Source organism: Symphalangus syndactylus, chromosome 9, assembly GCF_028878055.3.
Source record: "Symphalangus syndactylus isolate Jambi chromosome 9, NHGRI_mSymSyn1-v2.1_pri, whole genome shotgun sequence".
Taxonomy (NCBI): domain Eukaryota; kingdom Metazoa; phylum Chordata; class Mammalia; order Primates; family Hylobatidae; genus Symphalangus; species Symphalangus syndactylus.
Window position 1 is genome coordinate 29848886 of NC_072431.2, and position 14551 is coordinate 29863436.

At 55.1% G+C, this 14551-nt stretch overlaps 2 protein-coding genes across 6 annotated transcripts in view; one reads left to right on the forward strand and one right to left on the reverse strand.

The window, feature by feature from the left end:
- On the reverse strand, nucleotides 1–10826 carry NFATC4 (nuclear factor of activated T cells 4). Of its 5 annotated transcripts, XM_055291653.2 has the most exons (11): nucleotides 10713–10826; nucleotides 9621–9749; nucleotides 7465–8560; nucleotides 5460–5622; nucleotides 4691–4890; nucleotides 4193–4365; nucleotides 3594–3734; nucleotides 2343–2398; nucleotides 1957–2083; nucleotides 1505–1765; nucleotides 1–424 (listed from the first exon to the last, which is right to left on the reverse strand). In XM_055291653.2, the coding sequence occupies exons 1-11, from the start codon at nucleotides 10720–10722 to the stop codon at nucleotides 357–359; spliced, it is 2424 nt and encodes an 807-aa protein (XP_055147628.1). In that variant the 5' UTR covers nucleotides 10723–10826; the 3' UTR covers nucleotides 1–356. The 5 variants fall into 5 exon arrangements, with proteins under 5 accessions (XP_055147628.1, XP_055147624.2, XP_055147629.1 ...); XM_055291649.2 differs by lacking the exon at nucleotides 10713–10826 and having other exon boundaries at nucleotides 1184–1765; nucleotides 9621–10017; XM_055291654.2 differs by lacking the exons at nucleotides 9621–9749; nucleotides 10713–10826 and adding an exon at nucleotides 8683–9533.
- The window catches only part of RIPK3 (receptor interacting serine/threonine kinase 3), a 27693-nt gene continuing 21894 nt past the window's right edge, over nucleotides 8753–14551 (forward strand). Inside the window, exons 1-2 of the mRNA XM_063609321.1 lie at nucleotides 8753–8812; nucleotides 12631–12728. The gene's annotated coding sequence lies outside the window, so the exon portion shown is untranslated. The remainder of the gene's footprint in view (nucleotides 8813–12630; nucleotides 12729–14551) is intronic.

A 14551-nucleotide genomic window follows, 5' to 3' on the forward strand; every position in this document is an offset into this window, starting at 1 on the left:
CACTGGTCATTGAGCAGTTTATTACCATCAGCCTGTCCCCAGCTTTCCAGCACAACAGCCAGCCCACACTCTAGACACGCCTTCACTCCAGTCCATTCTGGCACCTAGCCTCAGTCTTCACCCTCCACCCTCCTCCACACACTCCTACCCCCAGCCCTCCAAGGCAGCACCAGGCCTGAAGGCCACACCTCAGCTGGGGGAGGGGAGGGGAGGGAAGACAGTGAGACAGACAGAAGCTGGGGAAAGAGGAGCCAGGGTTGGCCCCAAGCTTCTGTAGCCACCACTCCGGGAAGGAGGGAAAGGGGGCAGGGCTGAGGCTGGGGCTGGGGTTGCCAGGTGATGACAGTTCAGGTGGTTCAGGCAGGAGGCTCTTCTCCAGGAGGTGCAGGGAAGCCACTCAGGTCTCGGCCAATGATCTCACTCACTGTAAAGGAGGGGCAGTTGAGAGACTGGGCTAGAGGTGGGTCCCCTCCTTTTCCAAAGACCCACCCCCAATCCATTCCAGGCAGGCCTTAATCTAAGAGGCCTCTAGATTCCTCCTCTACTGGCTTCTGTGCCACTGGGCCTCAGTTTCCCCAACGTGTCTTGACACCTGCTCCGAATCAAATCTTGCCCAACTCCCTCCATGTGGGCTCCCAGGCGCCCGTCCTAGCTCTTTCCTGCTGGCTTAGCCTGAAATGTCAGGGGAATCGATATCAGCAGGGCCAGAGATGGGTGTAGCCAATGGGAGGAAGGAGAGGCAAAACAGGAAAGCTCCTCCTCACCAACCCTGACCACAGACACCGTGTTTAGGGGAAAGCTGAGGCAATGGCAAGTGTGCTTGACTGGGACCTCAGCAGGCTACCATCCCTCTCTGGAACTCAGCACCTGAACTTGCAAACTGAGTGAGCCGGATGGAATGACCTTGAAAGTGCTTCTAGCTCTGAGATTTTATGATTTGGAGCAGAAGGCAGAGGCAGAGGCAGGAGAAAGGCTGAGACAGTTACCCCATGCACCCTTCAGAATTCAGTTAATTGGATTCAGGCAGCCACAGGCATCAAGAACATGCCTCCTGGGAACCTCCAACTGGCCCTGAGAGACCAGGGATGCCCGATCTCTGAAAAGCCCAGCTCCAGCCCTCAGCAAACATGCAGAGCAATCTCTTGCACACACTCACACTCACAGCCCCCAGTCCCACACCCACCTTCCTCCAGCGTGATACCCTGGATAGGGACACTGTCTCGGAAGCCGCTGCTGTAGCCACCCCTGGATTTCTCCTGCTCCGGAGCCCCCTCCCCAGGGCCATAGCCTGGCCCTACCTTATTGTATCCCTCAGCAGGTAGGGGATGCACATCACTCTGGGAAGGGAAGGGGCCTTCAAGCGGTGGGGATGCAGGAAGAGGAGGCCGAAAGGGGGCTGGAGGAGAGAATGGCAGCCCCAGGGGAAAAGAGGAGCCCCGCCCTCCATACGGGTCACTAGGGAAGGGGCGGGGAAGGAAGGAGACTGGAGGTGGTTGGGCACAACCTGTGGTACCCCTAGTCTCAGGGAACATCCGCAGGCCCGGTCTGTAGGATGGTGGGGGCCCCGTCTGGGGGTACAGAGGGGGCATGCCATAGCCGAAGCCTTCTGATAGGTAAGGAGTTTCACAAGCAGGGTCTTCATGGGGATAGGAGGGGTAGGGGGGCCTGGGTGGTGAGAAGTCCATGTCAGTGCCAAAGGGGGGTGCCGATGCTGAAGGGAAGCCCCGCAGAGATGAGTCCGGTAGGGGCTCCTCTTTGCAGATCACTGGGAAGACAGGAAGTGGGAGGACATGCTGGTGAGAGGTCTGGTAGTCTCCCCCTGCACACTTTCCAGCTGCCTGCTCCTCCCAGGTTCCATTCACCCCTTGGCCCCTCACGATGGGTACTGCTTCCCTCTGCCCCTGCTCCAGCTCCCCATGTCCCTATACCCCCACCATGGACTGTCCCAGAGCTCACCAGGCAGAAACTTGAAACTCTGGGTAGGACTGCGTTTCCTCCGCCCATTGGAGACATAAAAGTAGACTTGGACTGGCCGGGAAACCCTCTTGTTGCTGTACTCGGGGACAGTCAGGGTCAGCGTCACCTAGGGAAGAGTATAAATGAGGCAGGGAGCCCTCGGGCATCTGGGCTTAGCCCAGCCTTTCCAGGGGCCCAGACTCCACCTTCTAGCCTTCTCCATTTTCTAAGAGGCAAAGTTCATTCCCTAGAGATGCACCTGCTTACAGAATGGCCAGTCTACCTCCTCCAGAAAAGTCCACTCCCATGAGCAAGAGGACCCAGCTGAAAATCCCCTGCCTTCTCCCACCCCCGCCACCCAGGAGGTATCCAAGTGACACTGGTACCTCATTGCTCTGCAGTCGGTTCACCGTGGCCTCCTCCTCCCATTGCAGCTTCCCATCTGTCCAGAGGGATCAGAGAGCTGCAGCTCAACTCCAGCGCCCCTGCCCCCTGCCCTAGTTCTCTGCCATTTCCCCTCCTGTTAGAGCCAAGGACAAATTCAGAAGGCCCTAGAAGGTCAGACACACAGAGGAGCACACTGCATGTTAACTTAATATGAATGGAAGAGGTAGGGTTTAAAACTGTCCTCAAGGTACAGGGAAGCAAACTGAGACCAAGAGAAATGACAGGGCCAGCCCAGATACCAGAGGGAGTTAGTAACGGAAGAAACTCTTGAGCCCTCCCACCCAACTCCAAACATCATTTCCCATGATAACGCTGAGAAGGAAGACCAAAGGTAGGAAAGGGTCCTAGCTCGACAGAAGGCAATGAGACCCCCAAGTATCATGACCTAGAACCTCTGGAGAAGCTCTGACATGGTCCTAGGATGCTAAATTTGGATATAGGGACCAGATGCAGTGGCTCATGCCTGTAATCCCAGAACCCACCAATCCCACCTGGGGAGGCCAAGGTGGAAGGATCACTTGAGTCCAGGAGTTTGAGACCAGCCTGGGCAACATGGGGAGAACCTATCTCTACACAGAATATTTTTGGAGGATTGCTTGAGCCCAGGAGGTTGAGGCTGCAGTGAGCCGTGATTGCATCACTGCACTCCCCTGGGTGACAAAGTGAGATCCTGCTATCAGAAAAAAAAAAAAAGGATATAGGGACTGAGGCTCTTAGTGAGCAGTGTTTGGAGAGGGCAAAGGCCTCAGGTTGGTGCCGGCAACTCGAACCCTCAGTCTTCCCTTCCTCCACTCCTGCAGCTCCATCTCGGGGCACCTAACAGGCTCTGTTAATCACTGCCCATAACTCAAGAGGGGCCCAGCGGGTAGCTGTGAGTGTGTAAATCACCTCTTCCCTTCTCCTCATATACCCTATCTACAGGGGGGTAAATTATCTCAAAGCAGACTCCTCTTTAACAGACAGAATGTGCATTGCTTCTGTTTGTTCAGAATCCTCAACATTTTAGATTGCTGTCGTACCCATCCCACATGGAAAGCAGACAGTATAATAGAAAGGGTAGTCTGTCTGTCCCATTTTACAAATAAAAAAACTGAGGCTCCATTGGCTAGTTTAGTGACAATGCCAGAGATGTTTCACCTGCCACTCCCAAGCTCTCCCTGCCTGCCCTCCCCTCCCCAGCAGGTACTCACCAGGACCCCTCTCAATGAACACCACCTTGGAGTCTGGCAGGAAGTTGGAGCCAGTCAGTACCAGTTCCTCGCCTCCTCTCACAGAGCAGGCACTGGGGCTGTAGGCCTCCACCTGGGGCAGCTCCTGGGCTGAGCGCTGGGCTGCAGAGCAGTGCAAGGAAGAGGACTGGCTGGGCTAGGCATGGTGGGGTGGCCTCCTCTGTCCCCACCCTCTTTGGGAAAACTGCCACAGGGCTCTGAGGGAGCCCTCCTCAGCAGTGGATACACAAATAAACCAGTAATATCCATGGAGTCACACACACCATGTAAGGGGCCACTCCCAGAGCAGAGAGAGGGTTAAACAGGGTAGACCAGGGAGTTTCTCAAACAAGGGCACAGGGCACCCCAGGAATAGATAGGGTCCAGTGTCACTCTGGACCACCCCAGATACAGAGTCTGTGGCAGGGGCAAACTAGAATAGAAAGAAGCTGAGTCCTCTATAGAGCTACCCAGGACAGATAGGGCACAGGACGCTGTAGAGGGAATGGGCAGACAGACACACACACACAGACAAAAGAGTTGCAAGAGACAGAGAGATGGCCCAGGGCCTCTTTGCTCACAGCACTCGATGGGCACCGATGCTGCCTGTACTGAGACGACCTTCCCGCCGCCCTGGGGCACGTGTACCCGGAACACCAGCCGTACACGTGTGTTTTTGCGCCCGATGTCCGTCTCACCCTTCCGAAGCTCAATGTCTGAATTCCGAAGCTTCAGGATTCCGGCGCAGTCAATGCTGGAGGCAAAGGATGGATGGCAAGCCCTCCTAGCTGAAGCCAAAATGGTGATACATCCCTAAAGAGGGAAGTTCCCGCCCTCCATCCAAAGCCTTGAATGACTTTCGACGAGTGCCTAGGAGGCTATTTTCTAACCCAGAGATGGCCTCTCTGGGGTACCCCCCAACCCCAAAAGTCCTCTTCCAGATGGTGGATAGGCCTGAAGCCAGCTCCTAGGAAAAATGTCTACCTCTTCTGGGAAAAGGAAGAAGTGGGCTAGCATAGGCCCAATGGAGAAAGCTAGTTTAAAGCCTGCAGACTGAGGGGAAGTTGCATGGGACTTACTTGGCCGCCATGTTGTTCTCAGGCAGCAGAGTCATCTCCAACACCTTGGTGCCACTGACTACGGCTTCATAGCTGGCCGTGGCCACCATCTTGCCTGTGATACGGTGCACCTGATAGAAGGCATGAGGCCGCAGGTTCCTTTCATCTGCAGTGCCGATGAACATCTGTAGGGTCAGTGGCTTCTCACTGTAGCCTAGGAGCTGGCAGAGGAAGAGAGAGGCCACCTCATTGAAATCCCCACCGTCTCATCCTTTATTCATCCCTAGATTTTCAGTCTACCATGGGATGGGAATGGTGGAAGATAAAGGATATCCTGCAAGGGAATCCCTTGGGGAACTGGGCACCCGTTGTGGAGAAAACATGGCCTGGAGTTCACAGTGTTTTTCTTGGAATAAAGCCCAAAGTGGGCTGGGCAGAGGCAAAAGAGCCTCCAAAGAGACTGGCCCAACTCAATATAGAGAAAACTTAACTCCCAGTGACTTTTGGCCTCAGCCTAAACCCTCCCCCATATCTGGCAGGCCACCATTTTCCAGAGTAGACATGAGGCTGGTGTCCCATGGGATGAGTTGAGTGGGGGTGGAAGGACGGGGGAGTAGAAAGTATATCCGGGTCCTTGCACCCCTCCTCCCCCAACTCCAGCCCCTCCCCCAGGCTGCCTGCAGGGTCAGAGCTGAGAGGGAGTGTGGGAAAGGGCAGTGCCATGTGTCTGCATAGCTGGAACCTATCTGGGAGAGGAGAAAGGATATCAGGCCTGCTGTCTGTCCTTTACCTTTACTACGGGGTGACCGCCAGGGGCAGCTTTGACGGCTCCACGGCTGCCTTCTGTCTCATAGTGGGCCCGGTGGTGGGCTCTAGGCTGCACCTCGATCCTCAGCTCCAGCTGCTCATATTGGCTGGGCAGAGGCCAGTCCAGTGGGGGTAGGGCAGAGGTCCTGGGTGAGAGAGAAGAGCATTAATCATGTGCAGCCTCAGACCCCAGTCAGGCCCACACTGGATCTGTGAGGGAGGAGGGGGTACGGGTCTGAGAGAAAGGAAAGCACAGAAGAAATAAAGAAGTACATCAACACTTGTGAAAAGAAGGGAAAAAAGAATTTTTTAAAAAACTAAGAAAAGGACAAAGAAATGAAGAAATCCAAAAGTCCAGACACAAGGGGAAGTAGGGGACAGAGCCCCTTGAGGTATGAAAGATGACAACAGGCCTAAAACTCCCTTCTTCCCAGCTCTGAGCGCAGGGGTTGGGGTGGGAAGGCTTCACTTGGATACAGAGGATTCTCAAGCCCATCTCAATCCCTAGACCTGGATGGAAAGAAAAAAGAAGTGCCGCTTCAGACCAGAAAAGGCCTCAGATATGAACCCTTTGTTTTACAAATTAAAAAATTGAGGCACGTTGGCTCACACCTATAATCCCAGCACTTTGGGAGGCCAAGGCAGGGGTGGGGGGTGGTGTGAGGATGGCTTGAGCCCAGGAGTTTGAGACCAGCCTGGGCAACATGGTGAAACCCCGTCTCTACAAAAAATACAAAAAGCGGCCGGGCGTGTCGGTGCTCCTGTAGTCCCAGCTACTCCTGCTGAGGCAGGAGGATCGCTTGAGCCCAGGAGGTCGAGGCTGAGTGAGATCACACCACTGCACTCCAGTCTTGGTGACAGAGCAAGACACTGTCTCAAAGAAAAAAAAAAAAGAAAAAAAGAAACTGAAGCCAGCAGCTACTGACAGACCTAGGACTGAGCACATTCTGCTCCCAAGCCAGCTCCCTTTCCACTAGTTGGGGCTTGATAGGTGGAGTTCCAGGGAGCTAAGGGTTTCAGATGGGACAACTTATCCTGTATTGTGCTCCCTGATACCCTAGGACAGTGGATCTCAACTGGTAATTGCCCCCCAAGTAACTGCCCAGATATTTGGCAATGTCTGAAGACATTTTTGGTTTTCCCAACTAGGGGAGTGGGTGCTACTAGCATCTAACGGGTAGAGGCCAGGAATGCTGCTAAACCATCCTATAATGTCCAGTACACCCCCACACAACAAAGAATTATCCTGCTCAAAATAGTAGTGCCGAATTAATAGTGCTAAGGTTGAGAAACTTTGCCCTATGGGAAACCCAGGGGTACCAGTGTCAACGTTTCTTTCCCCTAGAAACTTTTCTGGACAGAACCAGCTCAGTCTAACATCTCAGGATTTAAGATTATTGAAATGGGCAAGATTCTCTGAGGGTGGAAGGAATAGAACTGCAAGTTTTAACATGAATTATTTGACTTGCAAATATATGCTATTTTATTCAAGTTAGCAGCTATACTTTTAAGCCAGTAGGTCAGGCTCTAGAAATTAAGGAATGGAGAGGGGGAATTTCCTGCAACAGAGTGGAAATCTGCTTAGGTCTGGCAGATTTGAAAGGGCCAGAGTGGAAGGCTGAAATCCAGCCCAAGTTCCACACTCAGCCACATGCCAGTGCAGAGCGGGGGCTTGGGAGCACTCTATAGGCTACAGGAACACCTCCTTAACCTAGTTGATCCTCCTACAATAGCTAGGGTTGGGAGGGTGGAGGGGCTTTTTCTAATTGGCCCACAGGGAACTGTTGCCCTCTTGTAAATCATCCAGAGGTACACTTTTTCTTCTAGTTCTCTTTAAAACCAGGTAGTTGGCAGCTGCTGAGCTGGTTGCAGATTCTCTTTTGAAATTCAGAGGGCATGAAACTAGTGTCTTCAAATCCATCCCTTGACCCTCCTGCTCCCCTAGTGGAATGGCTGGAGAGAGCGGTGGTGCCAAGCGCAACCCTCACCTGAAGATAGGGCTGTGTCCCCCAATCCGGGCCTTGGACCAAGCGAGTGGGGAGGGCACTGCCAGGTAGTCCATGCCAGCCACCTCCTTCCGGGGACCTCCTGGAGGAGCCACAGACTCCTCTGCTCCCAAGGGCAGCTTCCCATTGCATGGGGCAGGCTCCTCAGACCGAGACAGAGCCACTGCCTGCTCGCTGGAAGTCCGCCGTGTCTTCTGAGGGATGCTCTCAGCTGGTGGGGCCCCCACATAGTCAAAGGGACCAGGGGATCCAGGGTCTCGGGCCAGAGGCAATGGGGGTGGTGGAGGTGGCTCAGACCCCTCTTCCCCCAGGCTGCCACGGCGGGACAGAGCTGGGGAGGCTGAAGATGGGGTTCCCGAGCTGGAATAGCGCCGCTTGCCACATGGAGAGGCAGGCCGCGGGGAGGCTGGGGTGGGCCCAGGAGCACTGAGGAGTAGCCAGCTATCCTCTGGCCCTCGGCCTCCGGGGCTTGGACCATACAGGCTCCAGGGATCTTCGGGGGTCCATGGCCGAGGGGAGGCCCGGGGCGAGGGCAGCGGGGAGCCCAGGCCAAAGCGGGAGGCCGCCTCATTTAGCTCAGACTCCACCTCGTCGCAGGCTGCATACAGGGCTGCCTCGTCAGAGGCATCGGAGAAGAAGCTCCACGAGGACAGGCTGCTGCTGCCAGGGCTTGGGCTGAAGAAAGCCCCCCCACCCTGGCCCCCTGCTTCTCGGTAGCCCCCAAAGCCTTCTGGTGGGGCGTAATCTCTAGGAGAGCCGTCCCCCCAGGCATCAGGGTTGTCCTCCAGCGCTGCCGGCGGCTCCGGCGTGGGAGAGATTGAGGTGATGCGGATGCTGGGACACTCGAGAACACGGCCACCCCCAGCACCCCCAGCACCCCCTCCTGGTCCTCCCAGCCTCACCGACCGGGCAGGCTGGCTCTCCCACGTGCCAGGTGAGGGGGCTGGGCGCGGCGGTGGCGAATGCATGCCAGGCCGAGGGGGTGGAGGTCGGGGAATACCGATAGGTGCAGCGCCATAGGGAGGGGGCTCCCCCAAGGCCAGACGGCAGCATGGCGGGGCATCCTCTGAGTCCAGTTCTGTCAAAATGGGAAGAGGAGCAGAGGGAGAGGAGGAAAGAGAGAAGCAGGTGAGATGGCTAGGTTCCTTAAGTGGCCAGGCCCCAAGTCCTTCTATGCTCCCTGCCCCTCAGCAAGGAGACCTTCTGAGCCACAAGACAAAAGCAGAGTTGGACCTGGGAAGATGGAGGAGATTGAAGCAGGCATGCCAGGCCTTTGCCCACTGGCCCCCGGATCTTGGGACCGAGGGTACCCGATCCGGTGGGTCTTAAGGTGAGAGAGGTGGGTCCAGAGGGGCTGGAGCTGGGGCTGGGCCTGGAGGCGTGTTTCTTGAGGCACTGGGCTGGACTGGGGGCGACTCACACATGAACCCAATTAGCAGCGGTTCTCAAACCCCCAAACGGCGCTGGCAGGAGCCCCAGTTGCCATCGCAACCGTGGCCAGAGGGGAGGGGGGCGTCAGGGCTGTGGTGACGAGGGGAGGTGGCTCCTCCCTCTCTCCCCGCCATCTGGGGGCGGAGGTGCAGCCGAGGGGGTGATGCGTGCCGGGCCCAGCCGGGAGAAGGGGGGCAGCGGGCAGCGCGGATTCGTGCGAGCGGCTGCCGCCGCCCCCGGCTCGGTCCCCGCCATCTGCCTCTCATTGCGGCCAGACGGGGGAGGGGGAGGGGCGCCCCAGCGAGGCCTGACAGCACCCCCCAGCCCCGGGCGTCCAGTCGGCCGGGCCAGAGCTTGGTCCGCCAGGGGCCAGCTCCAGCGCCAAACCTCCCCTTCCCCTGGCGGCGCCTGCTGCTGTTGGGGCCGCAGTTCCCGCCCGCCCCCCAGTTCAGTGACAGGCGGCCCAGCCGGGAGGCGGCGCACAGCCAACAGCACCCCCACCCCCACCCCAGTCACGACCTAAAAAGGAGAAAGTGGTGCCCGGGCCCCCAGCCTCACTTCCGCAGGCCAGCGAGCCTCCCCGACTCGCTTCGACCTCTGACTCCCTCACCCCCCCACCCTAGGCTCGCTGCCTTAAATTCCCCAGACTCAGGATCCCCGGCCCTCCTCTCACTGACCCCAAGACCCCTTCCCAGCCCCGCACTAACCTTCCCCCAATCCCCCCGCGCCCAGCGGGGGGGCCTCCTTTTCCTCCCCGAACACCAGCTTAAATTCCAGCTCCTCATCCTCGCAGCTGGCCGCCCCCATGGATCCGGCAGGAGCCCCCAGGTCCCGGCCTGGGTGGGAGGGGGGAGCTCAGGAGGCTGCTGTATCTTCGCCCGGGTGGCTCCCTCCCTCCCTTTCTCTGAGAAGCCCCCTCCTCCGTCGCTGCCGCCTCCCTCCAGAAGCCCCCTCGTTATTATAGAAACTTTTCCAAACTTTTTTCCCCCAAACTTCTTCAAAGCGGCCCCCCCCCCAGCCTGTCCCTGATTGGCTGCCGGGGATGCTCCGGCCCCTCCTCCAGGGATGAGATGGGAAAACCACGCGCCCCTCGTCCTCCCCCACCCTCCCTCCCTCTGTCCTCTCTTCAGTCCCTCCCCCTCAAAAAAAAAAAAAAAAACTGAATTGGAAAACGGTCCTTCAAGAGTGATACTAATGTTGCCTATTGGTCCGCCGTTGTGACAATCATTTCCCGCAGGGAGCCCAACCCCCACCTCCCCTAGTCTCAGTTCAAGGTTCTGGGTCCGAGAGCCTTAAAGGGGCCACATCCTGGGCCCCCAGGGTAGAAAGCCCACGGAAGACCCTTTTTTAAATTCTGAAGACTGTGTAGATAGCACCTAGCATGGCAGAACAACTTCTCCTCCCCTTTCCCTCCAAGTCCGAGGCCAGGAGGGTCCTGGGGCAGAGTGGCACCGAGCTGCTCGGAAGAGGAAAAGGCTATTCTTCCGGCTCCCTTGCCTGGGGTTACTCTGCCCGGGCCTTCTGGAAGTCTTTGCCCTGCCGAATCAGCGCCTCCATCAGCCATTCCTCCAGGACCCCCAAAGATGAAGAACGCTTAGCCAGCCTGGATGCTTCTGGGAGCAGTCCGAGCCAAAGAGGCTTTGAGAACTGTCCCTAGGCCTACAGCCCTTGTTGGGCGTAGATCCGGGCCAGGCTTTGCCTCTGCCCTTGTCCCAGCCACCCAGAGGGGCCGTGAATTAGCCTCCACGGGAAGTTGGCTGCCTCCTCCCTAGAACTGTAGTCTGGAATGAATCTCTGACCCGATAGCATCCCACTCCGGCTCTTCTAAAAATCCTTGCCAGGTTTACTAGGGGCCTGGAACCTCCGGACCCTGTGGGCTCCCCTCCTCTTCCCCCCACCTCTTGTCCCCCCACCCCCCCACAGGCTGGACACCTGTCACCTGGGCTGGAGGAGGAAGGAAGACCTGGACTGGAGTTTCCGGGAAAGTCAGGCTTGGAGAGGCCTGGGTTGTGTGAGAGGGAGTTAGATGGGAGATTCGTGACTTAGTGGGAGATACTGGCGAGGCTGGCGGGTAGGAGGGATGGGAGGGTGGTTATCATTTTCTCCCACACAATTTCAACCTCTCTAAGAGGCCGCAGCGTCTCCAGTCTCTAAATCCCTCCGGTTCAGGGCCGCACCCCCAAAGCCGCCCCATCCCAGCAACTAAACGGTTAAGCGACGGCCCCGGGTCAGACGTTTACAAACACTCAGAAGCCGGGCGGGGACCGCGCCCGTTACTCTAATGAGAAACAGGCTCTACGGGACTGGGGAAAGAAGGGAGGGCTGGCCCGACGGGCCGGAGCTCCGCAGCGTCCGAGGCGGCTTCCCTCCCTCCCCTCGGTCCTCCCTCGGGCCCGCCCAGGGGACCCCCCCAGCCCCCGGGGACCCCAGTGACGTGCGGAGCTGCCCCGGCTCCGAGCCCAGGGCCGCAACACAGGAGGGGCGGGGAGAAGAGGCCAGGCCGGCGGGGAGAGAAGAATGTTCCGAGGCCGAGCGGGGAGGCGGCCTGGTTTGATTTTCTTCTTTCTTTTTTTTTTTTTTTTTTTTTTTCTTTTTTTTCCTTTGGTTGGTCTCCTCAGGTTACATTTCCCTTCCAGCTTCATCTCGGAAATAAAGGAAGGAGAAACACACGGGGAGGGAGGACGAGGAACACCTCGACCCATCAACCAGCCTGTACCTAAAAGGGCAAGGGAGGTGGGAAGCGGAGGCGAGAAAAGCGGGATAGAGACCCCGAGGCCCAGCCCCTGTTCCCCCAGACTCTGCCTCTCCCCGGCCCCCCTCCCCGCAGGCACAGCACATGCAGACGCGCACATTCTTTTCAAATGTCATATTTCCTTTGATCCTGGGCAGCGTTTCTCCATGTGTCTGGCTCAGCTCCTGCCCAGTCAACCGCCTTCCCCTCTCACCCCCCTTTGTTTTCCTGGAGAACCCTCCTCCTCCTAGCATCTGGAAGGCCCTGAGGGCTGGCGTCGGCCCTCATTCCCCTGATGACTCTGGCCTCTCCTCCCAGTGACTCAATTTCCCCTCCATGGGTGTTGGGGGGTAGGGAAGGGAGGAGCAGAGGGGAGAGTGGTTGAGATTGTTCAGAGTGCCAAGCTTCTCTGAGGCGGGGGGCGGGGGGGCATCCCCTTCACTCTGAAAACCGTCCAATCTGTCTCGGCTGCGGCAGAGAGATGGAACTTATGACTTCTGAAATGTTCGGCCTGGCATTGGAGCCTGGGCAACAGCGGGTAGTTGCAGATTTAGGTTGCCCTACACTTCTGCCCCCTGGCGACCAGAAAGACCCAGCCGCCCTTCCTTGGTTCGCGGTTTCTCGCGCCGCCTGGCCTCGGTCTCAGCTCCGCTGCCTCCTGGCGCACATACGGGAGCACAGCCCGGCTTTCTTACCTTGGTTGGTGGCTTCTGCTCTGCACTTTAACAAGCATCATTCAACTTCCTTGGAGGTGGATGTTATTTATTTCTTTTTTTAATTACACAAGATGCAGTCTTCTCTTTTCCCCAGAGGTCTAAATAAAGCTAATTAATATGCATTCCTCTTGTAAACAATTCAAGCTATACAAAAATACGTAGTAAACCTTGATGGTCCATCATTTTGTATGCCTTTATTAACATGACGCACACACACATGCTCTTTTTATGCGCGTGACAAGCATTTTTCTTGCTTTTTTTTTTCCTCAGTTAACAAATGGTTTGAAGATCTTCTCCCATAGTACCATCTGAAAATGATGACGAAAATGCCCACCTTTTCAGTAGATAAAGTGACTTTTACAAATCAGGTTAGTAACAGAGTCGATTTGGAACCTAGGCCTCCTGGGTACTTGTCAAGTTTGCTAATTCATTCCAACACATTTTACACAGGAATCTGTCCTAGGCTTGGCTCCTCCGGTAAGTAGAGCCTGAGACAAGAACAGGATGCAAGTAGTTTATAGTGAAAAGCAATCATAGGGAACAGAAAGAGAAGAATGGAAAAAGTGAAACTGGAAAGAAGAAAAGCCAATCCAAGGGTGTGCTACAGAACAGGTCACCACTCTGAGCAACTGGAATATTATCCTACTGAGACCGTGTGCATAGCCATAGAGAATGTAATTGAAGAGAAGAGGCCAGCCTTGTCTCTACTAAAAATAAATTTTAAAAGGACGGGCGCAGTGGCTCACCCCTGTAATCCCAGCACTTTGGGAGGCCGAGGCAGGCAGGTGGATTGCCTGAGGTCATATACACAGATATACTATATACTATACTACATAGCATATACACAGCTATACTATATATATACTATATATGTATATACATATAGATATATATGTATATGTATATACATATAGATATATATGTATATGTATACATATATCTGTACATCTGTATATATATACACAGACATGCATGTATATAAAGTATATATATACTATGCTTCTCCTGGATCATCAGGTAAAACGCAAGACCAGTGAGTTTTTTATTTTTATTTTTATTTATTTATTTTTGAGACGGAGTCTCACTCTGTGGCCCAGCCTGGGGTGCACTGGCACGATCTTGGCTCACCACAAACTCTGCCTCTCGGGTTCCAACTATTCTCCTGCCTCAGCCTCCCAAGTAGCTGAGATTACAGGTGTGTGCCATCACACCCAGCTAATTTTTGTATTTTTAGTAGAGGCGGAGTTTCACCATGTTGGCCAGGCTAGTCTCGAACTCCTGACCTCAAGTGATCCGCCCTTCTCGGCCTCCTAAAGTGCTGGGATTACAAGTGTGAGCCACCACACCCGACCCCATTGAGACTTTTAAAAGGGCAGATGTTGAGCTTTGTTGTGGGTCAAGCACTTGAAATATACATGGTAGACCATTAGTGCAATTAATTTGGTCCACTCTAAAATTATGTTCTGTCTTTTTGGATAAAATCCATGATCCAATTAAATTCATGACCACGTACATTCATGTTCATGGTCACATAGAATTCTCCAGATTTTGCCTTAGAAAATTCCCGTGGCTCCTTCTGGGCATCATTCCTGTTTATTTTGGTGTTTTTGCTTCCCACCTTCTGGTTTATCCTAGTCAGAGTATGAGCCTAAGGAATTGAGCTATAACAGCAAAGCAGATTTCACTCTCTCCTCTGCAAGAAGAAAACAGTGAAAATTGTTTCAACAGGGACTATATTTATTGTCTCGCTCTGTCACCCAGGCTGGAGTGCAGTGGCGTGATCTTGGCTCACTGTAACCTCTGCCTCCTGGGTTCAAGAAATTCTCTGCCTCAGCCTCCCAAGTAGCTGGGATTACAGGCGCCCGCCGCCATGCCTGGCTAAGTTTTTGTATTTTTAGGAGAGATGGAGTTTCACCTCTTGTCCAGGCTGGCCTTGAACTCATGATCCACCCGCCTGGGCCTCCCAAAGTGCTGGGATTACAGGCATGAGCCACTGCGCCCAGCCCCAGATCATTATTCTTACTTTCACTGCAAAAAACTGGTAAGGTTGTAAACTTTGCTGCAATTCAACAACTTGCAAGATCAATTTCTTTCTTTTTTTTTTTTTTTTTTTTTGAGATGGAGTCTGGCTCTGTCACCCAGGCTGGAATGCAGTGGTGTGATCTCGGCTCACTGCAGCCTCTGCCTCCTG

Coding starts and splice junctions, on each gene's coding strand:
- NFATC4 (XM_055291649.2), bottom strand. CDS start 9,720: ATGGGGGCGGCCAGCTGCGAGGATGAGGAGCTGGAATTTAAGCTGGTG. Junction 2,399..3,593: donor GTTCATTGAGAGGGGTCCTG/GTGAGTACCTGC, acceptor CCCTCTGGACAG/ATGGGAAGCTGCAATGGGAG. Junction 1,766..1,956: donor GAGTTTCAAGTTTCTGCCTG/GTGAGCTCTGGG, acceptor CTGTCTTCCCAG/TGATCTGCAAAGAGGAGCCC.